At 44.4% G+C, this 27,828-nt stretch overlaps 1 protein-coding gene across 1 annotated transcript in view; it reads left to right on the top strand.

The window, feature by feature from the left end:
- LOC126235378 (suppressor of lurcher protein 1-like) overlaps positions 1–27,828 on the top strand; it is a 375,544-nt gene that overhangs the window by 262,736 nt on the left and 84,980 nt on the right. Inside the window, exon 5 of the mRNA XM_049944101.1 lies at positions 6,703–6,926. Within this exon, the coding sequence (XP_049800058.1) occupies positions 6,703–6,926 (224 nt within the window). The remainder of the gene's footprint in view (positions 1–6,702; positions 6,927–27,828) is intronic.

Genomic DNA, 27,828 nt, shown 5'->3' with positions numbered 1-27,828 from the left:
GGAATACAACCAGCAAATGGTTGAGGCTGTAGGTTGCAAGTGCTACTCTGAAATGAAGAGGTTGTCACAGGAGAGGAATTAGTGGTGGGCGGGCGCATCAAACCAGTGAGAAGACTAATGACTAAAATAAAATAAAAAGTCGAAGACAAGTTCGGTGAAATGGACTTTCTCAGTAAGGTTCGGTCGGGTTCCCTTTTGATTAAAACTTCTTCTACAACGCAGCTTGCAGCTTTTCGTGGTTTTTGATCATGTTGGCGACGTCCTTGTGTCAATTAAACCTCACCAATCTTTGAATGAGGTCTAGATAGTCATTTTTCATAGGTACTTCATCCATCATACTGATGAACTCACAACAATCAGGAACGACGAGATAGTCATTTTGTTCAGCGTATGTAGATAGGTCTTAAGGACAACCGTACTGATACTGCAGCCGTTATTCTAGCTTTCGAGGGAGAAGGTCAAGGTTATGTGTTATCAGTGTAAAGTGAAGCCGTATCACCGATGATGTGCTTTTGGTTCTGGCGTTTCGGTCACATGCCTTCCCAATGTCTGCAGACTCCCTGTGTTGGGTCTGAGTTCACCACACCATGAGTGGAGTCATTGTGTTCCATCATCTATGTGTGTAAATTGTCACGGCCATCATTCTCCGACTGTGTGGAAAAGAATATACAAGATAATAAGCCTGGGATGGTTTATCTTGCATTGAGGTACATCAGAAATTTGACTGGTCTTTGTCGACGGCTTCCACTTTTGCCTGTGTTACATCCTTTCCCTCTCCTCCCTCTTGCTTACCTCAGTTCTATCTTCCCTTTCCTCTTCCCTCCCCTGTGGGTCCTGGGCATTCCCCTACGTGTGCCACTTCCCATTCCCAGCCAAAGAAGTGTGAAAATGTCTGTGGGTACCAATGTCGCCGGCTCTCTTTCAGTTCCAGGTCTTGTAGAGGCCTGCTCTTCCTCTGTGCTCGGCCCTCATCAACCTTTGAAACAGGAGATTAAGAAGAAACGTAAGTCCAGAACAATATCCCCCAGTGCCCCCCAAGGTCGCCCAAGTGCCCACGGAGTTGACATCTTCCCCCTCGCAATCTGAGTCTAACGTCTTATTTATAGATGTCACCCCATTGTCTCTGGTGAGGGCTGGTAACTTGGCAGCATGATTTGCTCCAGCGTCTTCGCCTCCCATTTCGATACACACTCCGTGACCATTCAGTGGAACTTTAATGGATACCATCGTCACCTCTCAGAGCCTTTAACTCGGCAGCTTGTGTCGTTCTCGAAGAATCTCATTTTACTGATGCTCACTCGCCGACCCTTCGAGGGCTCTGTGCTTTGTCAGAAACAGGTCGGTCCATTCTGGGTTCCAGTGATGTACGCTCGTTGGTCCATATGGATATTGTTAGTGAGTGGATCCCAATTTGTACACTGTTGGAGGTGGTTTGCCATTTATGTCCACTTGGGCTCCACCGTCATGGTTTGCAATCTGTCTCCCTCATCACACATCACCTACATCTGCTGCCCTAACTGCCTTCAGCAACTCCCTCTCCATTCCTCCTCCTTGGAAATGTTAATGCCCATCAGCCTTAGTCATGCAGCGCTTCTTTATGTGGTCATGTGTTCCTAACTGACTAGTTTGTTGCGGACCACGACCTGTGCCTTCTTAATGACAGTTCCCCTATACATTTTAGGGCCACATACGCAATTTCCTCTCTTTCACTCTATTGTTCTCCCCTTCTTCGTTCCTTACACTGGTAGCCACACGACGACCCATGTAATAGTGACTATTTCCTATTCAGTCTCTTGTTCTCTACTCACCTCTTGCTGACCACGTTACCGCTCTGGGCTTTCCATCATGCTAATTGTCCTCTATATACTTCCCAGGTCGTGTTTCTGCCTTCTTTGTCAGGTTGTACTGGTGAATTCGTCTGTGGTATGTCTGATATTGTCGTTGCTCGCATGATCGGCTCTGTTTGATGTCGACCAGTTCCATAGTGGAGCATGACCATTGTCCTCACTATCTATGATCTTCATCGCGCCTTGAAACATTTTCAGTGGCACCCATCCTCTGCCGGTCTTACTCCCTTTAGTAGTCTTCGCTCCAAACCCCATTATTTAATCAAACGTAGCAAACTGATGTGCTGGGCTTGCTTTGTCTCCTCTCTAGGCTCTTCCATCCCTTCATGACAGATGTGGGCTACATTCCACACCATCCAAGGTTGTTTTCCATTCCGGACCTTGCCCTTCCAGGTGGTCTTTGTACAGATCTATCAGTTCTCACAGAACCTCTTGCAATCCATTTTGCGATGCCATCCAGCTGCCTTCCTCCTCTGAAGCCTCCCACTTATATTTTGCCTCTATCGGGTGAGATAGTACAATGAACCTTTTACTGAATGGGAGTTTCCTCTGGCCCTCTCTTCTTCTCACGATTCAGCTCTTCTCCCTGATTTCATCCAAACGTAATTGCTTCAACACCTCAGTTCTCCACAATGTTAGTATCTCTTCCATGTGTTTAACCATATTTGGCATGAAAGCAATTTCCCCTCTCAGTGGAGGGATAGTATTGTGGTTCCTGTCCTTAAGCTTGCGGACCATCATCACCACTTGATAGTTACTGAGAAATGTTCCTTGCAAGTTAATAGAATGGATGGTGGCCAGTCAGCTCAACTGCATCCTTGAAACTTGGGACCTATTATCTCCTTACTAGTGTGGCTTTTGAGAGGGATGGTTTTCAGTCGATCATCTGCTTCGACTGGAAACGGCAGTTCAGCAACATCATTTCTCAATGCTGCCGTCTCATTGCAGTTTTCTTCGATCTTTGCAAGGCCTGCAACACAGCTTTACCATGAGTGGGGTCTTCATTGCCCCCTCCCAATCGTCATTCTCCAGATTGTCTCCCGCTGGTCGTACACAGTCCAGGTCGATCCAGGAGAATGGCGTTACATAGGGCTCTGATTAACTGTCCTTTTTTTAATCGCTATTTGTGGACTTGTGGCCTCTTCCGGACTGCTGGTCACGCTTGCTCTCTATGTGGATGATTTCTGTAATTGGGCTAGCTCCAACAACTCAGTAGCCTCTGCAGTACGACAGCTCCAAGGTGCCATCTGCCGGACACTCTGGCATGGACACTCTGGCATGGTGTTCATTTCCCTCCCATTTCTGTCCCCTTAATATGGCTCATCCTAATTCAGAGCTCTACCTCAATGCCCAACAAGTGACTGTGGTTCTCCAGTTTCGTTTCTAGGGTCTTTTTAACAACAAGCTCACTTATATATGAAGATGTTATCTGTGCTTACAGACATGTCCGAAAGAACAGATACCATTGGTGATCTTGCAGCTCTCAAAGAATGAGATCCAGAGCATTAGCTGCTTACAGACGATGATAAATATCAACAAGGCAGTTGAAAATGTGTGCCCTGACCGGGACTCGAACCCGGGATCTTCTTCTTACGTGGCAGATGTTCTATCCAACCGAGCCACTGAGGACATAGAGGATACTGCGACTGCAGGTACGTATCTCTGGCACGCTCCCCTTAACACCCACACTTCCAACTTACTGTCCACACACAACATTTGTAGTGCTCCTGCCCACTATACTCATTACTCGCGGCAGTCAATCTACCGATTCCCGTAAGAGTTTGAGCAATGTGAGTACATATGCACTGAAGACGATCATTGGCCAGTACGCCTTATCTATATGAAGATGGTATCTCTTCTTTCAGACATATCCGAAAGAACGGATACCATTGTGATTAGTGCAGATGCAGTCACATTGCTCAAGCTCTTACGGGAACAAGTAGATCGACTGCCGCGAGTAATGTATGTAGTGGGCAGGGGCACTACAAATGCAATGTGTGGACAGTAAGTTGGAAGTGTGAGTCAAGGGGGGGGGGGGGGGGGCGCCAGAGTTAATTCCCTGCAGTCGCACTATCCTCTGTGTCCTCAGTGCCTCAGTGGCTCAGTCGGATAGAGCATCTGCCACGTAAACAAGAGATCCCGAGTTCGAGTCCCAGTTGGGGCACAAATTGTCAACTGTCCCCATTGATATTTATCAACACCTGTAAGGAGCTAATCGTCTGGATTTCATTGTAATTTGACAAGCTCATTTGTTTGCTCCATATCAGTCTTCTGAAGGTTGGCTGTTTGCATAAAATCAATGTTCTTCGCTTTCTTGCCCACACATTATGTGATGTAGATCGTTCGACCCTTCTCTGCCTTTACTGGGTATTAGTTCTGTCTCGTCTTCCCACCTGCACTTCCATGTTGCTCCTCTTGGATCCAGTTCACCATTGTAGTATCTGTTAAGCTACTGGTGCCTTCTGCACTAGGCTCGTCGATAGTCTTCTGGTTGACAATGGAATCCCATTTCGATTTAGTAGTTACAGTTCCTGTTTTCTTATGCCATCACTATCCATTCTTCCCCTGATCACCCCTCCTATTCCTTTCGCAGCTTCAGGCCGTCACATGCTTGCTGCCTGCCTTCAGGTGGGTTTAACAGTTGCGATAAAGCTGGCTTCCCTCTGCCATGACTTCCTCTTTCCTCCTTGTCCTCTTCCCCAGTTTCTCCCAACCACCACCGGCTTCCTTGCTTAGATCCTTGGCGCCAGATTCAGATGGATCTCATCCAGGTGACAAAAGCCTTCCTTGCTCAGTGGTGTTGTCTTGTTTGTCCCGAATTCTCTCACAGGTGTTTCAGGATGCCATTATTTTTTACACGAATGGCTCTAAGTCTGTTGATCATGTTGGGTATGCTTTCACGTCTCCTACTGACTCGCTGGCCATGGGTGGGGGGGGGGGGGGAGGTTGCTGCGGAACTGATGGCCGTCAATTGGGCCCTCTGTTTCAATAAACGGTCCTACCTCACCCACGTTTTGTTATGTAAGGACTCAACGAGTGGCCTTCAGGCTATCGCTCGGTGTTGTTCCCGCCACCGCTTGCTGAACTTGGTGATGGAGCTTGTTTCGTCGGTTTCCTTTGGGTTACTGGCTACATAAGTGTCCTGCTTATGATGTTATTGATCATCTGGCTGGGGGACGGGGTGGCCACCTATCCGTTCTCCGTGGCGGGTTTGCGGCTTTACATCAAATCAATTTTTGCTCAATCGTTGGCTAACTTTTGGGAGGCTACCGCCCTGTTTAATAAACTTCACGCCATCAAAGAAACTTTCACCACATGGCGTTCTACCACAATACTTAATCTTATCTAGAAGAATTTCATGATTCACACAATCAAAATCCTTTGAGAGATCACAAAATTTTCCAATTGGCGATGTTTGGATATTCAATGCATTTAATATTTGATCTGGCTGAGATCTACGATCTTCTGTCGTTCTCGTATCCGCCATACTAGTTTGACCCATGGGTTTTTACTGTGCAACTCTTTATAGTTGCTGGGCTCCACTCACGGTGATCCATATTTTACTGGGATACCCCCGTCTTTTGGATCTTTACATTAAATATGCCCTCCAACCTTCCGTATCTTAGGTGTTAGTGAACAACCCTCACATGATTACGGTGCCAAATGAAACACCTTTCAGCCACATAATTTACGAAGTGATATTTTATTTCCTTATCAGCGTCAGAGTTTTTACTACGCCATATTCATGCCCCCTGACAGACGTGTAGGAATTTTCTCATCTTTGGTTCAGTCAAAATAGGGGCAAGCATCCAAAAACTGCTAACCATAGCATAGATTTTTGAGACAGTGGTCACTTCAGACCACCTGCAGACTGAACCAGAGGTGGCAATTATCCTACAGGTCGATCAGTGGGCCTGACGATGGCACAATATATCGCCGAAATTGGTAGCCCAGTGAAATAACAATCTGAAAATTTAGACGGCTGAAAGGTGTTGATATGACGCTCTGTACTGAATAGCTGAGGTCCTGGCTGTGAAAAGGTGTACTATACAGAGACCTTTCCCTCCTTATTTGCACTTTATCCCTTCCCATTGACTGGAATGTGCTATTTATGTTGTTCCTTCCTTGATTTATGCCATCCTAGATCACGGGACTGATTACTTCGCTGTTTGGTCCTCTCCCCCAAACCAGCCTGTCACCTACCACCCAAACTTAATCTCCTCCTTATTAGGCTGAAAGGTGTTTCATTTGACACTCTGTACTGGACAGCTGAGGTCCTGGCTGTGATAAAATGGACGTACAGAGAATTTTCCACCTTATTTGCACTTTATCCCTTCCCATTGAATGGACTATGTTATTTGTGTTCTTCATCCCTTGATTTATGCCATCCTAGATCATGGGACTGATGTCTTCGCTGTTTGGTCCTCTCCCCCAAATCAGCCACTCACACAAACCACCAGCTGGAATCTCCTCCTCACTAGTCAACTCCATTAACCACTACACCACACAGACACACTGCTTATTGCAAGTGCGTGGACTACATAGGCACGCTCCCTCGCACATGAACATTCCCACCTAGCGCCATCTATCCGCAGTCCCTGTCCACGTACACCACGCTCGCTAATTTTCTATTCCCGCAAGAGGTCCAACGTACATGTGTATTTGCACTGAAGGTGGCTGATCCATTGCCCATCGAGGCGAACCAATTATACGAATTCGTGGTTTCTGTGCTTTCGGACACGTCCGAAAGAATAGACACCACACATTCCTATAAGTGTATGTTTGTGTGGTTGCTGAGGCTTCGCTTGGCACGGATTGCGCTGGTGACGGGAGGATGTGATGTTGTTGCCGGCAGCTGCTCCCTGGGCGACCGCGTGGAGGTTTTCCTGTCGCTGGGCGGGCAGCTGCGGGCCGACGTGAACGAGCGGACGCCGCCCTCGGGCGTGCTGTGCGGCGGGCTGCGCGATGTGCCCGCGGCGCTCTACAGCCAGGGCCCGGCGCTCGTGCTCGCCATGCACGCCGCGGGCCCGCCCTCCAACAGCTCGGGCTTCCTCGGCCGGTTCCGCTTCCTCGACCGGCGTGAGTACTCCCCGGGGCACGACTGCCTCTCATTATTGCACCGCTGCAGACTAGGGGTGTTAATGACCGCATAAAAGCGGCGATGTTAAATGATTTATAAACTGGACAACAGAATTCAAAAATCATTGCCTCCCTTTGCGAAGTGTAAGTTTGAAATTGGGCTCAAAGATGACTTCCTCTGTAATAGTGGAAAGTATGGTGGCCTGCGACGTCACCCTCTGGCGCGGCGACGCCTCAAATGGTTCAAATGGCTCTGAGCACTATGGGACTTAACATCTGAGGTCAGCAGTCCCCTAGAACTCAGAACTACTTAGCCGTCCGGGGTGGCCGAGCGGTTCTAGGCGCTACAGTCTCGAACTGCGTGTCCGCTACAGTCGTAGATTCGGATCCTGCCTCGGGCATAGATGTGTATGATGTCCTTAGGTTAGTTAGGTTTAAGTAGTACTAAGTTCTAGGGGACTGATGACATCGGAAGTTAAGTCCCATAGTGCTGAAAGCCATTTGAACCATTTTTGAGAACTACGTAAACCTAACTAACCTAAGGACATAACTCACATCCATGCCCGAGGCAGGATTCGAACCTGCGACAGTAGCAGCAGCGTGGTTCCGGACTGAAGCGCCTACAACCGCTCGGCCACAACGGCCGGCCAGCGACGCCTCAAACAGTAAGACGACAACACTTGCTAAAGAAGGGCCGAAGCTTGGAAGTTCATCTGAAATTTAAGGTATGTTAATGCTGTCACGTTGGCACCAAATTTCTCCACAATTTTTCCCAGTGCTACCTTGGACATGTCATAACATGAAAAGATTTTCACAGACCCTCTTAGGCAATTTCCACCACTTGTTTTGACGCATCTGCGATGGAGGTCAGAACCACGACCCCAGCATTGAAATCATGCGTTTTTCGTATGGGTGGCCTAGGAAAAATTTGAGACTGCCGTTCAGGGTATTTCAAAAATGTATCTAAGCACTATGGGACTTAACATCTGAGGTCATCAGTGGTGGTGGTGGTGGTTAGTGTTTAACGTCCCGTCGACAACGAGGTCATTAGAGACGGAGCGCAAGCTCGGGTTAGGGAAGGGTTGGGAAGGAAATCGGCCGTGCCCTTTCAAAGGAACCATCCCGGCATTTGCCTGAAACGATTCAGGGAAATCACGGAAAACCTAAATCAGGATGGCTGGAGACGGGATTGAACCGTCGTCCTCCCGAATGCGAGTCCAGTGTGCTAACCACTGCGCCACCTCGCTCGGTGGTCATCAGTCCCCTGGACTTAGAACTACTTAAACCTAATGACATCACACACATCCATGCCCGAGGCAGGGTTACAACCTGCGACCGTAGCAGCAGCGTGGTTCCAGACTGAAGCGCGTAGAACCGCTCCGCCACAACGGCCGGCTTCAGGGTAGTGTTTGCATGTAGGGTTCAGCTGCCAGACTGAACTGGTGTCGAAGTTTCTGACATGTACATTTGTAACTTGAGCAACTGTAGAGCACTTGCCCTCGAAAGGCAAAAGTCCCGAGTTCGAGTGTCGGTCTGGCACACAGTTTTAATCTGCCAGGAAGTTTCATGCCCAGGAAGTTGCGTGGTTGGCACTGAGGACGTTGCCGAATTGGAGGGTCTTACATGGATCGTTGGCTGTTTTATTCACGCACTTCTTGATGTGACACTCCCACATAATCATGCCACAGGAGTGCGGTAAACAGGAGGGTTGAAAAACCGTATGAATCCTTTCCTGCTTCGGATCTAATTCAAATTTCATCCAATGATTTTGAACGCTCTCTAGTAGCTCCAACCTGTACACGAGAGTAAAAATTGCGGCTGCGTTGCACTCCAAATGAATGCGATCACGTTCAATTTGGATGCAGCCCCACAATGGCCTTAACGAAGTGTTGAAAAGCCTGAGGGTACCACCACCGTCAAAGGCTGACAAGAACTTATTAGTTTTACTAATCGCACTTTGAACTGGTTTTCAGCCGTGAAGTGTGTTGGAATCAACGGCCCTGGGAAATGGGTGGTCTCATTTGCTCCCTTTGTGCCATCCCCTGAGGAGTTTTCGTGTCTTTTCTGAGTGGCTGTGAGTCTGAAAGGGCTTTTCTCGGCCACCCACAGATAACCGCGTGAATTCAGCGCTGGGTGCTGCGATCTAACCTCCATCGCTGAGACGTCGAAACGATGATACGAAAAGCTGTGAAGACCTTCCCATCGAGTGACACGTCCTTAGTGGTTTTGGGCAGAACTGGGGTGAAATCATGTACCAATGTGACGTCACGTGCACACCTTATTGCTCCCATGAACTTCTGAGCTGTGGACTTTTTTTCGCATTTGTTGACAACTTGCTGGTTAAAGAGTAGCCGAGGCCGAGGGTGACGCATGGCGTCGCGCTTTTTCTCTATTACAGAGAACGCTGTTGGCATCTTTGAGCCAAATTTCAAACTTATGCGTCGCAATGGGAGACAATTACAGGGTATTGGTTTCTCTGAAATATACTCAGCAGCTTATCATCTGCATAAGATTCCTGTAAATTTTATTTACTATACTGTTTTGATGTTAATTTCATGTATTTTGGTCTTACGGAACTAGACGTGTATAAACAGATACACCTAACACCGTATCTATTAATCAGTAAATGTGGTCCAAACTTCGTAATCCTTTTTTGAAATAAACTCGGTAGATAACTGGTGTAACTTCAGTAAAAACTGCCCTAAGTGTATTCCCTCTTTTATAAAGAATTTTGACCCTTGAGTGAAAATTACGCAATGTGACTGCTATTTGTTTGACATACACAGAAGTTTGTAACACTTCCGTAGTGCAACGAATAATTTATGGGGTATGTATGTATTATACGGGGGACCTAGAAACGACGGAGAGGCTTCGTCCCGCCATAGCCCTCAGTGGTTCATAACCCCACAACACGCCACAGCAGTCCACCCACACCATCCCACCGCCGCCCCAAACCGAACCCACGTTTATTGTGCGGTGCGGTTCAGCCCCCAGTGCCCCCCCCCCCTCCCTCCCCGCCGGGAACGTCTCATATCAGACGAGTGTAGCCCCAAATATTTCCGTGGTAGAGTAATTATGGTGTACGCGTACCTGTAAACGGTGTTTGCGCAGCAATCACTGACAAACTGAGGCGGAATCAGGGGAAACAGCCGCATTCGCCGAGGGAGATGGAAACCATCCAGAGGCTGGCCGGCACACCGGACCTCGAGACTAATCCGCCGGGCGAATTCGTGCCGGGGACCGGCACGCCTTCCCGCTCGGGAAGCAGCGCATTAGACCGCATGGCTATCCGGGCGGTCGATTTAAGGGGTACTTGCACAAGCATTTAAGTGAAAGCCAAACTGCGATAAACATTCTCTAACCTGCTGATACGATCTTAAAGTATACCTGCATCCTCCCTCACAGACAGGATGCATGCCATACAGATGTAAAGCCTCACTTTGTATGGTCTGATACCTATTCACAATCAACGTAAGTCACTATAATCACTCCGAATATATACATTATCAGCGGCACTTCTCGAAGTTCTCAGCAACACAGATCCAACGTATACTTTCTGTAGGTTGGGTATAGAACATTGAAAATATTTTTGCAGACGGCGGAACATAGCTAGTAAATTGTACTCCCATCAGCTGCCAATTTAAGAAAGAATACATGAGCGCTTGGGAATGGCCCGGAAAATACAATTATTTTCAGAAACGACTCACTCATGAAAATAATTAAAGATAAATTTAGAAAATATTGATATTATTATTCAATAAACAACTGAAAAATTGCAGTAGCAAGGTTACATTTGCCGTCTGATGGATCACCTGGACTACTGTTCCGCAAAGCACTTGCATTTGAACAAAACCGAGCCCCCATACAATCTTAAATTTCCTTAGTAGTCTTAAATACGTCAGATGATAACGTATGCCATTTCCTACATTAGCGAAGGAATAAATGAAATACCCATATTGATCCTTAAACATGGGGCCGGCCGGAGTGGACGAGCGGTTCTAGGCGCTACAGTCTGGAACCGCGCGACCGCTACGGTCGCAGGTTCGAATCCTGCCTCGGGCATGGATGTGTGTGATTTCCTTAGGTTAATTAGGTTTAAGTAGTTCTAAGTTCTAGGGGACTTATGACCTCAGCAGTTGAGTCCCATAGTGCTCAGAGCCATTTGAACCATTTGAACCTTAAACATGGTACAAAGCTTCTTGTTCCGAATAACGGATTTTAAACTTAGGTGCAAGAAAGGTAAATGTATAAAACTGAATTCTCTACAAAGAGGATACGACAAAAATGAGAACTTGTAAGCAGCGATCTCCCTATAAATTCCTGTTTGTTCCAGCGTGCGTATAGCTGGTTATCAGTGACGTTTCTGGCTAAGTAACGAACTTTTCACATCGAGTGTCCTGTTGTATATCTGGTGTGACCCACTCCCCTTCCTCGAGGGAACAACTCTAAATTTATAAGGTTCACGCTGCAGAATGACACACAAGCCTGAGGAAATAGTGCGAATTATCAGTAGTGAAGATATGATACAAAATTGGCAGGAGACCCCTACCAATCTCTCTCGGTCAGTATCACACAATAAGATTACAGGAAACCCAGTTGACTATTAGGAAACGAGCTCTCTTATCATTCTTTATAACTGGGACTCTTCAGTGGGAGGGGTTCACTCTGAAGCTAGGCAGCAAACGTAGACTAAATGGCTCTGAGCACTATGGGACATAACATCTGAGGTCATCAGTCCCCTAGAACTTAGAACTACTTAAACCTAACTAACCTAAGGACATCACGCACACCCACGCCCGAGGCAGGATTCGAACCTGCGACCGTAGCGGTCACTCGGTTCCAGACTGAAGCGCATAGAACTTCTCGGCCACACCGGCCGGCATGCGTAAATAGATAGTGAAATAATACGATGTATGTAAGTCTTCACCATACATATATGAGACTCAGCAATGGCCACAGTGCAGCAAAAATATTCATACATAAAATCATAGACTCACTGAGGTTACAGTATCTCTCTTGCTATTTGATAAAATGGAACCATAGAGAGCAGCAGAGATCGAGCACCTTCTGTGGGTCAGCATATTCTCCAAAACCTTATTTTCAATTAGCGTACCACCAATAGGGTTCAAATTCCGAACAACACAACCCAATGACTGCTGCAAAAAAGCGGGCCGTACGTATCTGATAGCAGTAGAGTCAACACAATTGCTGCGATCAACGCTAGGTTCCAGGCGGCACAGAGCTGTCACTACTACAGCTCTTCCCATGTAAAATAATGTCCTAGCCTGAAGAAAGACCCACAGCAGTCTCAAAGTGCAGGCGACGTTTGACGGAAACTGTGGGAAAATGTCCTACGCAGATTGATAAGTGGTGAGTTGGTGGGAGGGGGGAGGGGGGGAGGGGGGGGGGAGTGGAATCACAGACCGGTGCACACCGCTAGCATTTACATGCAAGACATTCCTTCGCCTTAATGTAGCAATGTCCATGGCCCATTCAGCAGCAGCTAAAACGAAACATAAGCCGAACGCTGACAAGCCAATGCACTTCCAGCAGCATAGGTAGCCGGCGCTCGACAAGGACATGGACTCTGAGTCTGTCACCTCTCGACAGCACTCTGTAGTCAGCGGTCGAGGTCTGAATAAAAATGTCCCAAAAATTAATAGTTCTACATGAATGGTGTATGTTGTTCACATGTTTGAGGGCTGATGGTGGATGATGTATACCGCTAAATATGGCTGTGAGTCTCTGGATTTACCCACATATACTTATTTTAAAAAAAAAAACGAATTATTTGGTAGCAAAGCACACACACACATGTACTCGACGCAATGATGTCATCAGTTGGGCATTAAAATTTACTCTGGTTCTCATATTTTCTCCAGGTTCTCGTGTTCCGTTCGAACTGTGAGAAGGTCTCATGTGCGATATAGCACAGAGACTGATGCTGCCGAGAGGAGAAGGCTGTGCTGACTTAGTAATATCCTAGTATAGCATTCTCCTCATGACAACATGAAACAGATGCACTGTTTACCCTCTTTCAAAAAAAAGTGCCTTAAAACGAAAAGGAAATCCGATTTTCCAGGTATAAATGTTTCATTTCATCCCCTTTCTTTTATGTCTGAGGACGACGCTGTACACACCCAAATAGCAGGCCGGAGTGGCCGTGCGGTTCTAGGCGCTGCAGTCTGGAACCGAGCGACCACTACGGTCGCAGGTTCGAATCCTACCTCGGGCATGTGTGTGATGTCCTTAGGTTAGTTAGGTTTAATTAGTTCTAAGTTCTACACGACTGATGACCTCAGAAGTTATGTCGCATAGTGCTCAGAGCCATTTGAACCATTTTGAACCACACCCAAATACATTCAACGTGTTATCGTTGGCTACAAAATTTCAAAAGATGCGTCAGATGAGCGAAGCCGATAACAAAGGAAATCATACGCAGCTTGTGGCAGCAATGCAATTTTATTGATTTTCGTGTGCAGACTGTGGTCATTTTTACGAGAATCTCGTAGAATAGACTACAGACGAAAAGCAAACAGCCAGTAAATAGATTTATGAAATGCCACTTCCTTGCAGCTATTGTCTATGCGGTAAGTGCACCCTCCCTCCCTCCCTCCCTCCCTCCCTCCTTGGCGCTTATTATTTCTAGCATTTAACATTTAAGGGGACTCTGTCACTCTCCGTTCTTTCTGTTTATTCAGTTTTTTTCTATAGCCTAGACTTTTAACATTAAACCTAAGAATTTTTAGTTCTTCATTAATTCCTTAGTTTACTGTAAACCTTTAACTCTCCCTAGGAATTTCATTTCCTGCGCCTGGATACGGCTCTCTTACTTTTTAGTAATCAAAAAAATGGTTCAAATGGCTCTGAGCACTATGGGACTCAACTGCTGAGGTCATTAGTCCCCTAGAACTTAGAACTAGTTAAACCTAACTAACCTAAGGACATCACAAACATCCATGCCCGAGGCAGGATTCGAACCTGCGACCGTAGCGGTCTTGCGGTTCCAGACTGCAGCGCCTTTAACCGCACGGCCACTTCGGCCGGCCCTTTAGTAATCACCCAGGTCTCATTTTCATAGAGCAGTGTGGGGGCTACAGTGATGTCTCAGTATTTAATGTATCTCTCTTACTTCCATTTTTAATGTTTCCCTTAATTTTTCCACGTACCAGTTGAATGTACTAAGCTTAATCTCTGTTTCTTAGCTGTAGACGTACGTCGTCTCAAATACTATGTAAGTGAAGGAGTTAACTTGTTCTAAAATTTGATCTACTTTCGTTCTAGTGTTTCTTTTCCTCACAAATGCCATTGCCTTAGCTACTTTCTGTTGATCTCTAGGTGTGTCATATAATGGCCTAAGCTTTGGGAAGTTAGTTTTCAGCATATTTTGGTGGTGCACATAAAGTGTTTTCTTGATTATATTTGCTGCTTCTGTCTAGTTGTGTATGTCGTCAGTTATATCAAATGCTTTTCCGTAGCCTAACAAAATGGCATAAATTCTCCTCTACAGGCATACCTTTTTAACGAAAACAGATAAAAATAGATAGGCGTGTCTCAATCGATAGCGGTGAGCCATGTAGCTCACCGCGAACGCTAATGTGTATCCACTACGATGGTAATTGGTTTGTAAGCGGCGACTGAAATCTTCGGTTCACTCAGCAACGGTGGATAGCGACCTCCTGGCTCCCCAACACTAAATAGCGATGCTACTTCCCCGACGGTGCCTCTGAACAATTTGTATGAAGCGCATCTGCAGATGCTCTCTTCGTATGGATCGTCGGCTGTGGCTGGTAAGACAAAAAGATCTATGAGCTGACTTCTGAAAACAACTACTCACAAGGAGACCGGGCCTACTCGTCACCATAGATTTCATCCACATTTATGCTGTATGTAGAGCATGGACAGAAATGAAAGTGACAGAAGTGGAAGTTACATATGGGCAGGAGTTCAGAGAAGAATAGAAATTTTGGCGCAGGTCGCCGCACGGAGTGGCCGCGTGGTTCGAGGCGTTATGTCATGGATTGCGTGGCCCCTCCTGTCGGCGGTACGAGTCCTCCCTCGGGCATGAGTGTGTGTGTATTGTTCCTTGCCGAAGTTAGTTTAAGTATTGTGTACGTCTAGGGACCGATGACCTAAGCAGATTGGTCCCTTAGGAATTCCCACATATATTTTTTGGCGCAGGTCGAACCGGACAAGACCAGTCGATGTTAGCATAGTTCCCAGTCTACGCTCCTTATACAGAAAATGATCCGAGGTAATGCTGAATTAAGTGTATTTATTAATATTTTGTATAAAGGCATGAAAAGCAGGGGCAAAGGAAATTTCCGGTTGCAAATCAATTTCCAGGAAGAGATTGTAAGACGTACGTGAGAAATTCTTTTTAAATATTGATGATTTACTAGTGCTGGCGATATATTTATCGTCAATACAAGGTTATGTACTGTTTGCGTGCAGCTGCCGGGACATGCTCGAAGGTTAAAATGAAACTAGCGGAATACGAATTGGTTCAAATGGCTCTGAGCACTATAGGACTTAACATCTGAGGTCATCAGTCCCCTAGAACTTAGAACTACTTAAACCTAACTAACCTAAGGACATCACACACATCCTTGCCCGAGGCAGGATTCAAACCTGCGACCGCAGTAGTCGCGCGGTTCCGATCTGAAGCGCCTAGAACCGCTCGGCCACCGCGGCCGGCGAATGCGAATTCCCGTATGCTTCAATTATGAGGTGTGTTCAAAAGAAAAATACGAAACAACATTGCGGGTAAAATTGAAGTCTTTTTTTTATTTAATATTTAGAGGCGTGAGCACAACTACTCCACTGCTTCATGAGCTGGAGGATTCCCTATTCCCAGAATTTTTGTGGGTGTGACCCTCGCCAGCCCTCCACTGTGTCCTTCAGTTAACCGTCCAAGTCGAAGGGCTTCCCTTCGAGATGTTATTTCAACGGACAAAACACACTGAAGTCTCCGGGTGACATGTCCGGGGTTTAGGGTGAATTCTCAAGCTTCTCCCAGTTGAACTTGGCCATTACGCTTTGTGTTACGTAGTAGACGTGTGAACGCGCTATATCCGGGAGCAGAATCACTCCCTCTGTGAGCAACCCAGGCTCTTTGCTCTTGATGATAGGTTATGAGGTATCTTACAGTGCAGATTTTAATGGTTTTTCTGTGCTCGAGGAATCTGATGAGTACCGGACTGCGATCGTCTGTGAGCATCACCTAGCCGGCTAAGGGCGCAGCACACGGACAGGTGACGTCACTGCATTCGAGTGCTTAGATGTCTCACTACGTTATCCTGTATATGCGCATTTCAATCTATTTACTTCACGAGTTTTCGCACCTTCTAATTTGAATACTCCTTGTAAAATCCGTTCTTGGAAATTTACTTGCCGAATCCTTGTGGCCACTGTAAGAACAATCCGTTCTTGAAAATTATTTGAAACCCCAGATTTTCTTTTGCCTTTCCTTTTCATGCCCTATGTGAAGATATTAATAAACGCAATATATTGAGAATTATTTCACTTTATTTGCAATCCAACTGCCGTAAAACTTCAACATAAAAAGAAAAGTTTCCGCCTAGGTATCTGACGTCACGACCCTCAGGTTGCCAGTCTGAACTCTTCCCGCTGTTCCAACAGCAGTCTGAAAATTACGCCAAGATAAATGGCTCATGCCTCGACCGTCCCATGCCAACAACGCTGTTTTTTTCGAAGCATATGGTCTTCGGTCACTTTCATTTCGGACCAAGCCCTGTATATACTATAAATTTGGACGAGGTCGATAACGAGGAGAAGGCGCGGACTCCTTGTCAGTGTAACTCGTCTCGAAACTGTACGCACTTCAGGTAACAAACACGTCAAAGAGACGTGCACCCTAGAGAGAACCACAGCCTGCATAGAACTTGCTAATGCCAAAGCGCTGTCACATGACTTCTACTGAGACGCTTCTAATTAGTGGTAAAAATTAATACAGTGGAATACCCTTAACAAATAACAAGTAGTGGATTGAAAGTTTGGACTTCTCAGTGGCATATAAAGACTCCATGAACTTCAATATAAAAAAAAGGCGCCATGTTACCTCGCTCTGATCATTTGGCGTTTTTATCTTGTTGCTTAGCTCGTATCTTGTCTTGCGCTCGTGGCTCTGTATGCCATGCGATTATACAGGCTTGTAGCATATTCATGTAAGTTTAATTACCTTTAAATAATAACTACCAGTGTTGAATTTTAAAAATTTGTTCTTTCTGTGAAATGGAAATCTTTCCCTCTCTTTAACATTTACGTAAATGTGGCCAATGCTTTGTACGGGTGGGAGCTTGTGTAGTATTTCAATTTCCAAAAGCAGCTTAAAATAAGTTTTGTTTCATTTCTCGCGCTACACATTGTGCACAACCTGCCTTTCAAAGTTACTTACAAAGTCCCATTTTCAGTTAACACAACACGGTTACCTTTGATTGTTGCAAATTTATCTTCACATAAAACTACACCAGTAGAAGCTTGCATTAACTTTGGCTTTCAGAGTTAAAAGAATTTTCAATTTATTTTGAATCAGAAGGAAAAATATTTAATATCCAATCCAGAGATAATTTTTCGTAGTAGTAAAATATATCTACGACCTCAGAATAATGATTCCTAACATTACGATATTTTCTCTTTCCTTAAGGGATATATTTTAAATGCAATTTCCATTATTAAATGTAGGAAGAGAAAGTCATAATAGTAAAAGGTATTTTTTTTTGCTTTCCCAATAATTGTTTCGGGAGATACTTGCTCAGTATCCAGTAATAAAATCAGATATGATTTAGCGTATTACTTTCAGAGTGTCAACAAGTGGTGTATGAAATAAAAGCTGGAAATTCACGCTGGTGGTTAGTTATTACGGTACTTGCCACTTCCACGCTCTCTCCAGCCATCCAACCTGACAGGACTTTATCAAACTTAAATTGGAAACCACTTTCGAGAAACATCGATGGTTCATTAATTTGTACTGTATTCATCATGGTTGTTCTTATTATTAACCAATCACGACGACGAAAAATCTATTAGTTGTATGATGAGTAAATTCGTCTGCAATAAATTCAGTATCTGTAGTCTTCAAACCATTTTACAGTGTGTGGCGCTGGGAACTTATGGTACCACTTCACATCACACTGATAACTAATAATTTTGACCTTCTCTGGGAGGTTATCGCTCTCGAAATCCAGGATAACGGCCCCAGTATCAGCACAGTTGTCCTTACAACCTTTCTGCGTACGCTGACTAAAATGACTGCACCGTCGTTCCAGATTGGCCCGAAGTTGATCAGTTTGATAAATGAAGTGCCTACGAAAAACGATTCCCTGGAACATATTCAAAGACTGGTGAGGTTTAATTGACACAAGGACGTCACCAAGAAGACGAAGTCCACGAAGAGCTATGGGCCGGATTACAGAAAAAGTTTTGATCAACAGGGATCCCGACCGCATCTTATTGAGAGACTCCACTTCATCTGAATAGCACGTGAAACCTACATCCTCAACTATTTGCTGGATGTATTCCATTCTCTCTCTTCCTTTAAGTTTTTGCCCTCTACAGCTCCCTCTAATACCATGGAAGTCATTCCCTGATATCTTAACGGATGTCCCTTCTCTTTGTCCGTGTTTCCCACATATTCCTTTCCGATTCTGCACAGAACCACATCGTTCCTTACTTTATCAGTCCACCTAATTTTCAACATTTATCTGTAGCACCAATTCTCAAATGTTCCGGTTTGTCCATAGTCTATGTGTCACTACCATACAATGCTGTATTCCACACGCTCATTCTCAGAAATTTTTTCCTCAGCAGGCCTATGTTTGATACTAGTAGACTTCTCTTGGCAAGGAACGCCCTCTTTGCTATTTCTAGGCTGCTTTTGATGTCCTCCTTGCTCCGTCCGTCATTGGTAGTAGAATTCCTTAACCTCTTCTAATTTGTGGCCATCAATCGTGATGTTAAGTTTCTCGTTGTTTTCATTTTTGCTACTTCTTATTACTTTCTTATTTCTCCGATTTACTCTCAATCCGTATTCTGTAGGTGTAGGTGCAAAGACTACATATAATCATCCGTTATTATTCATCGTCTTCACATTGCATATATGAATCCTCAGTAGTGGTGTTTCCTTTCTCCTCTTCTTATCTTGGTTTAATTCAATAGTGGAATATTTCTTACCAGGAACAACCATAACTGAGAACAAGGACCAGTGAGATTAGGGATACAACATGGATCTTTACCATGATTGTTTCCCCATGACTTCTGTATCCAACGTCTTTGACCTTTTCAGGCTCATCCACCTTCAGGAGTGGTTTCCCACTCCAAGGGCAATAGAGGGTGCCTTACGTTCTACCCGATCCGCCCTCCAAGGAAGCTGTTTTAAACTTGTCAGGAAAGGTCTGCTTACCCTGGGAGGTATTAGCCCTCTGTGTCGTTAACAGTTTGTGAGACATACCGTGCTCCTTCTGTATCACGCAGACATGACACCACGATGGCATCGAGTGTACTATGAAAAGGCTGTCCCTAAGACTCTCCAATACTTCCAGATTAGGTCAACTCCCTGCCGGTTTCGTTATCAAATACCATCATCAGGCTATACTATCATCGAAACCCTTATAGCGTGCAATTAAAATACTGTTTTCGGAACTTTTATTGAACACATTGAAGAGCCAAAACATGATTACGACGTGCCTGATATAGAGTTTATCCGACATTGAACACCATACAGTATCGACCCTGCGTGACATAGATTCGACAAATCCTCGGTACGTTTCTGGAAGTAGGGGAAACAGATCTTGACTCAATGGTCTCAAAATTCTCGTTAATTGTGCCCCGACTACTTATGCGCGTCGAGCTGGTGGTCGATAGCGTCCTGGATATATTCCATCGGCTACAGACGAGGCGAATTTGGTGGCCAGAATATCAACGTGATTTTACTAGCTTCCTCTCCACACCCCGGTAGAAACTTCAGTGTATACGATACCTGGTCCTTTGCGGTGGTAGATAACCATGTAGTTGGGTCAATATGGGAACTCACACGGGACGTCTGCAGCGGAGCATCACATTCAGCGCTGTGCTCTGAGCGGTGTCCTCCGAAACACTTGTGCATGGGTCAACTCTGTTCCCTCGTCAGACAAGCAACAGGTCGCCACCTATTCTACTTTACAGATTGGGCAGGCCTCCGAGCTCCACTTTTCGTCTATTCGTGGTTTCATCATACTGTTAACTCCTTCCCTATGGATTCTCAAGACAGTAGCTTCACCGGTTCCGAGGCGCTCCTCACCAGCTGCCGCGATCCTCACCAGTTGCCGCGACATAAATGTCCGCCTTCTGTCACAGTTACTCACGACAGTGTGTTTCCGATTTGCGGCCCGTAGGCTCGCTAGTATGATTCTCTTATATCTGTGCTTCGGTTATATACCTTCTTTACTGCGCACGTAGTCGCATCGCCACCACCTACACTTAAATAGACATCTATATCTACATATTTATTCTGCAATTCACGTTTAAGTGACTGGCAGAGGGATCATCGAATCACGTGCGAGCTTTTTACCTCCTCTTCCAGTATCGAACAGCGCTCGGAGGAAACTGACATTTAAATCTTTCCGTGCGAGCTTTGATTTGTCTTATTTTTTTATGAAGATCATTTCTCCCAACGTAGATGGGTGCCAACAAAATATTTTCGGATTCAGAGAAGAAAGTTGGTAATGGAAATAACATGAGAAGATCTTGCAGCAACTAACATCGCCTTTGTTCTAATGATTGACACACAAATTCCCGTATCGTATCCGTGACATTCTGTCCCCTATTTCGCGATAATATAAAACAAGCTGCCTATTTTTGAACCTTTTCGTCATCCTCTGTTAATCCTATCTGATGCGGATCCCAATCCGCCAAGAAGGGGACAGACAAGCTTATTTTAGGCAGTGTCTTTAGTAGATTTGTTGAATTTTCTAAATGTTCTGTCAATTAATAGCAGTCTTTGGTTCGTTTTTCCTACATCATCATCTGTGTGGTCGTTTCAGTTTGTTAGTCGTAAATGTAATACCTAAATAATTATTTTAATATTACGCTTTTAGATGTGTGTGACAAATTGTGCTACCGAAATTTAACGTACTCCTTTTAGAACACACGAGGATGAAGTCACATTTTTCGTTATTTTTGAGTCTGTCAATTATCACTTCTCTAAACATACAGATATTTTGTCTAAGTCTTTTGTGATTGGTTTTGATCATCCGATGACTTTAAAAGATGGTAGATGACAACATCATCTGCAAATAATCTGAGAGGTTGGTAAACCCTTTATATAGATCAGGAACAGCAGAGGCCCAAAACACTTTCACGGGGAACGCCACATATTATTTACTCAATTATTTTCCGTCAGTTACTAAAAATTATCACCTTTCTGACAGGAAATTCCGAATATATTCGCACAAAAAAATGGTTCGAATGGCTCTGAGCACTATGGGACTTAACATCTGAGGTCATCAGTCCCCTAGAACGTAAAACTGCTTAAGCCTAACTAACCTAAGGACATCACACACATCAATGACAGAGGCAGGATTCGAACCGGCGACCGTAGCGGTCGCGCGGTTCCAAACTGAAGTGCCTAGAACCTCTCGGCCATCCCGGCCGACTATATTCGCACAATCGAGGCTACACTCCGTAGGCACGCAATTTAGTTAAAAGTGATTTAAGCTGCTTCCCTGCAGCGAGGTTACCTGGGTATAAGTTATATTGACATTTGTTCTTGATTTGAATGCTGGAATATTTACTTCGTCTTCTTTGCTGAAGAAATTTCAGACAACTATGCTTAGTAACTCTCGTCTAGTGACACTGTCATGAGTAACATTACTACTGCTAACGCGCTGTGAAGGTATTGACTGCGTATTGCCGCTAGTCTACGTAACAATGGGCTAGAATATCTTTGGGTTTTCTGTCGTTGCGGAATATGTTAAAAGCATCTCATACCGAAGATCGCGCTGATTCTCGAGCTCCTGTAAAACTTCGATAACGTTGGGGAATTATACTTTATTTTGAATTTGGCATTTTCTTTTCGTTGCTTCTGTAACAGTGTGGTATGAAGAAAGAGCAATGTCAGTCTTGATTACAGTGTTAAAATGTTTTCGTTACTTCCCAATCATGCGGTTCACCAATATTTACGCATTTTCGAATTGGCTGGTATTTGGTAGCGATGGGTACATTAGATACCACGCATAAAAATGTCCTAGCGGGTAATTGTACCTTGTCAAAGCCTTCAAAAACGCTGCGCTGTGTCGTTATTACGGTATGTGACGCAATGCAGTGCAAACCAAACGGTATCAAGTATACCGTAAATATATCTGTAACATACCGGAGGTGTAATGCATATTCTGACTGCACAGATTTGTGTGATGTGTGCAGCCAGAAAAAGCACTAGACTTCCAGCATGCTATAGACTCACGAAGGTTGACTGAAAAGTAATGCCTCCACCTTCGTAACTCTTCAACAGTTGGTAGCACTGGTATACTATAGAGGGTGCTCCATTTTAATCCATGCCGGCCGGTATCTCTGTAGCCGCACAATTCTGCAAAATAAAAAAAAAAGGCTCCAGTACAAGTTGTAAGGTTTGAAGGGAGTCACGGAATGGTTACCTCGAAATGACCTTGAACCCTGTTTTCAAGGTCAAACGAAGGCCAAGTTCATTTTTGCGAATGTAACTCCCTTCTTTTTATTCCACATCCGTATTCTACGTGAAAAAAAGCATTGTTTGTAGGGAACATTATTTTTCGAAAAACCAAAGATTTGCCGCCAGGAGACATTTCATTGAAACTTTCCCAGGTTACCAGTATCTCGAGAAAGAAGCGAGATCGGGAAAAATTTTCAATGAAAATATTGTATGGTTTCTGAACTCCGTCCAATGGTGAAATTTTCGTAAACTTGAAATGAAATTCTTCAGTAGGAATTAACCTGAAAGTAAATGCCGTGGGCATTCGGAACCCAATGTGCACCGCGTGGAGGTTGCCCAGCGGACTTCGCACATCGTCAGCCCAGAAAAGGGCTGATTAAAATGGTTCTCACTGAAAATTTTGGATCTCAGATCGTCGATCAACTGCCCATTTTGCCAAATGCACATTTGCACCCTCTGTCGGAAACTGATCTCGACATCATTCAATGTCTGATGGGTGATTGCCTGAAAAGCCGCCACGATCCTTTCTCTCACAGTTTCTGGCGTCGTCGGGAGAGTGGAGTGCACCTTCTGCTTCACAGCTCCCCATAAGAAGAAGTCCAATGGTGTTATGTCTGGTGATCTTGACGGGAATTCACGAACTGCACTACCGATACCAATCCATCGATTCGGGTAATTTGCATTAAGGTACCTTCTGACAGGTAAGGCCTGATGTGCAGGGGCGCCGTCACGTAGAAACCACATACGTGCTATTTTCGAGTGAAGATAGCGCAATCTGTTCAACGTTTCGCCATAAAAAAGAGAACGTATCACGTAATCGTAAACTATGCCCTCCCAGACATTGACCACCGTGTGTTCGGTGATCTCACTGCCAGCGAGGATTTGCTTCCGCCCAGTAGCGTGCGTTATGGAGATAGTGTCATCCCATGTTGTCGAAGTTTGCCTCGTCTGTAAAGAGAAAGTGCGTACGAAAAAAAAAGGGACCACGACGTATTTGCGTATCGGCCCATCGACAAAATGCCACGGGTCTCTCAGTATCCTCAGACTCAATTGCTTGGGTGATATGTAAGCGATATGAATGGCATTTAACGCATCATAAAATAAGAGATACCGTTGATCGAGGCACGCCATGCATTCGCTGAATCTGATGAGTCGAAAGGTGTGGATCTTCAGCGACGATAACACAAACTCCCGGCACAACCGCCTCTCTCGGGCCCGTCTTTCGTCTCTGCCTTTTCTAGATCCCTCTTTCAGCTCGTCTTACCAGAGACCTAATTCTAACCTTCTTGGGATGACGGGAATTGGCATACCTTTGGGAATACAATTTTTGCGCGGCTGCATAACACTCGCGACTCTCGCCAACAGTTTTTATCATTCTCATTATTTCTAAGGGCGTATAATCAGCCATTTCGGACATTTTTTTTTTTCAGTCATCAGTCTACTGACTGGTTTGATGCGACCCACCACGAATTCCTTTCCTCTGCTAACCTCTTCATCTCAGAGTAGCACTTGCAACCTACGTCCTCAATTATTTGCTTGACGTATTCCAATCTCTGACTTCCTCCACAGTTTTTGCCCTCTACAGCTCCCTCTAGTACCATGGAAGTCATTCCCTCACGTCTTAGCATATGTCCTATCATCCCGTCCCTTCTCCTTATCAGTGTTTTCCACATATTCCTTTCCTCTCCGATTCTGCGTAGAACCTCCTCATTCCTTACATTATCAGTCCACCTAATTTTCAACATTCGTCTATAGCACCACATCTCAAATGCTTCGATTCTCTTCTCTTCCGGTTTTCCCACAGTACATGTTTCACTACCATACAATGCTGTACTCCAGACGTACATCCTCAGAAATTTCTTCCTCAATGCCTTTTTTGCCATAGCGAGTCTGCTTTTGATGTCCTCCTTGCTCCGTCCGTCATTGGTTATTTTACTGCCTAGGAAGCAGAATTCCTTAACTTCATTGACTTCGTGACTATCAATCCTGATGTTAAGTTTCTCGCTGTTCTCATTTCTACTACTTCTCTTTACCTTCGTCTTTCTCCGATTTACTCTCAAACCATACTGTGTACTCATTAGACTGTTCATTCCGTTCAGCAGATCATTTAATTCTTCTTCACTTTCACTCAGGATAGCAATGTCATCAGCGAATCGTATCATTGATATCTTGTCACCTTGTATTTTAATTCCACTCCTGAACCTTTCTTTTATTTCCATCATTGCTTCCTCGATGTACAGATTGAAGAGTAGGGGCGAAAGGCTACAGCCTTGTCTTACACCCTTCTTAATACGAGCACTTCGTTCTTGATCGTCCACTCTTATTATTCCCTCTTGGTTGTTGTACATATTGTATATGACCCGTCTCTCCCTATAGCTTACCCCTACTTTTTTCAGAATCTCGAACAGCTTGCACCATTTTATATTGTCGAACGCTTTTTCCAGGTCGACAAATCCTATGAAAGTGTCTTGATTTTTCTTTAGCCTTGCTTCCATTATTAGCCGTAACGTCAGAATTGCCTCTCTCGTCCCTTTACTTTTCCTAAAGCCAAACTGATCGTCACCTAGCGCATTCTCAATTTTCTTTTCCATTCTTCTGTATATTATTCTTGTAAGCAGCTACGATGCATGAGCTGTTCAGCTGATTGTGCGATAATTCTCGCACTTGTCAGCTCTTGCCGTCTTCGGAATTGTGTGGATGATGCTTTTCCGAAAGTCAGATGGTATGTCGCCAGACTCATATATTCTACACACCAACGTGAATAGTCGTTTTGTTGCCACTTCCCCGAATGATTTTAGAAATTCTGGTGGAATGTTATCTATCCCTTCTGCCTTATTTGACCGTAAGTCCTCCAAAGCTCTTTTAAATTCCGTTTCTAATGCTGGATCCCCTATCTCTTCTAAATCGACTCCTGTTTCTTCTTCCATCACATCAGACAAATCTTCACCCTCATAGAGGCTTTCGATGTATTCTTTCCACCCATCTGCTCTCTCCTCTGCATTTAACAGTGGAATTCCCGTTGCACTCTTAATGTTACCACCGTTGCTTTTAATGTCACCAAAGGTTGTTTAGACTTTGCTGTATGCTGAGTCTGTCCTTCCGACAATCATATCTTTTTCGATGTCTTCACATTTTTCCTGCAGCCATTTCGTCTTAGCTTCCCTGCACTTCCTATTTATTTCATTCCTCAGCGACTTGTATTTCTGTATTCCTGATTTTCCCGGAACATGTTTGTACTTCCTCCTTTCATCAACCAACTGAAGTATTTCTTCTGTTACCCATGGTTTCTTCGCAGCTACCTTCTTTGTACCTACGTTTTCCTTCCCAACTTCTGTGAAGGCCCTTTTTAGAGATGTCCATTCCTCTTCAACTATACTGCCTACTGTGCTATTCCTTATTGCTGTATCTATAGCGTTAGAGAACTTCAAACTTATATCTTCGGACGTATCAGAGTCGAAAAATAAATTGTACTGATCACTTTTACTATTTTTGATTTTCTTAGGTTTTTCTTTCCACGAAACATCTGCCAAGCGTGTTGCAGGACAACTGACTTATTACAGTGTAAGCGACATGTTTGTTTACACAAGCACACTGTTGTTTACGCCACAAAGTGAAGCCAAAACATGCAGTATTCAAGTGTGCTCTTTCAGAAAATAACTTATTGTCTAACGGATGTCTGTCTTTCAAGAGGGCATCTTTACGTATCTCGATATTGACGTAAATAAAAAAATAGTGAAATACGCCTTGGAAATCAATCCTTTTCTAATACGGAGAGAAGGTAGAAACGAAAGACTGGCCCGAGAAAGTCGATTGCGAGACAAGGTGACTCAGATAAATTTCTCTCTTATGAGCTCCTAACATTCGTGTTGAGAATAATTTTGCTTGTACGGATTTTGAAAAATTTCACTTCACAGGAACTCATTAGAGACAATATTATTGTGTGTCCCACGAGGCGAAATTCATCAGAGTTCGACGAGGTGGAATTTTTCTAAATCTCTTAACACACTTTTTTTCAAGTCCGTAAGAGAAAAATTTGAGAGTCACGCCGCTCAATAATCATTCTATGTGAGCACAGCCGAGAAACTTTCAATCTCCAAAGGTAAAATTTCTCTGGAACCCCTGTCACGATTTCAAATTCCCCGACAATGATGCTTATTAGTTAGCTTCAAAGCTCCACCCTTCTCTTCTCTGATTCTGCCGGGACGCGCACAATTCTGGTCTCTAATTCGGCACCCTCCAATTGGTGCACATTAGGTTTTGCTAATGCCGACGGTATTTCCTTTCAGGTTACTCCTTACTGAAGAATTTCAAGGCCATTTCACGTTCACGACAATTTCACCAGCGGACAGAATTCAGAAACCATACAAGACTTTCATTGAAAATTTTTCCTGATCGCGCTTGGTTCTCGAGATACCGGTAACCTGGGATATTTACAATGAAGTGAACTCTGGCGACAAACCATTGGTTTTTCGAAAGAAAAAACAATGTTCCCTACGAAGAATGCGTTTTTTCACGTAGAATACGAATATGGAATAAAAAATAGGGGTTACCATTTGCAAAAATGAACTTGGCCTTGGTTTTACTTTGAAAACAGGGTTCAATGTCATTTCGAGGTAAACATTGCATGACCCCCTTCAAACCTGAAGACTTTTACAAGACTTTTTTTGCAGAATTCTGCTGCTGCAGGGATATCAGATGGTACAGATTAAAATGAGATACCCTATCTACCTGATAACGTTTGGTTTGCATTGGACCGCGTCATGTGCGTAATAGGGACACCGCGCAATGGTTTTCAAAGCTTTGACAAGGACAGTTACCAGCGGGGATATATTTATGCGCGTTATTCATGCACCCGTCGCTACCAAATATGAGTTAATCCGAAAATGCCTAAATAAAGACGAAATGCGTCATTGGGAAGTAATAAAAAATTTTAACACTACAACAAAGACTGTTTCTTTCTTCATATCACACATACTGATTGCTGCACCAGCCCCGGAATGAGTTCAAAAAAGATTTTTTTGACCTGCTTTGCGTACCATGGAGGCATCGCCACCATCTCTTATGAATTTATTTGGTATATATCTCTCTAACCCCATCGATATGTTTTTTAAATTTAAATCACATCTTATCTACGTTCACAGAGATTGGCAGGAATGAAAAGTAAGCACCTCTTAGGAGGGCGGCAATCAGTAAGCTGTAGGTAGTGGCCGTACTTTTATG

The sequence above is a fragment of the Schistocerca nitens genome, chromosome 2, assembly GCF_023898315.1.
Source record: "Schistocerca nitens isolate TAMUIC-IGC-003100 chromosome 2, iqSchNite1.1, whole genome shotgun sequence".
NCBI lineage: Eukaryota > Metazoa > Arthropoda > Insecta > Orthoptera > Acrididae > Schistocerca > Schistocerca nitens.
This window is presented reverse-complemented; position numbering and strand designations above follow the sequence as displayed.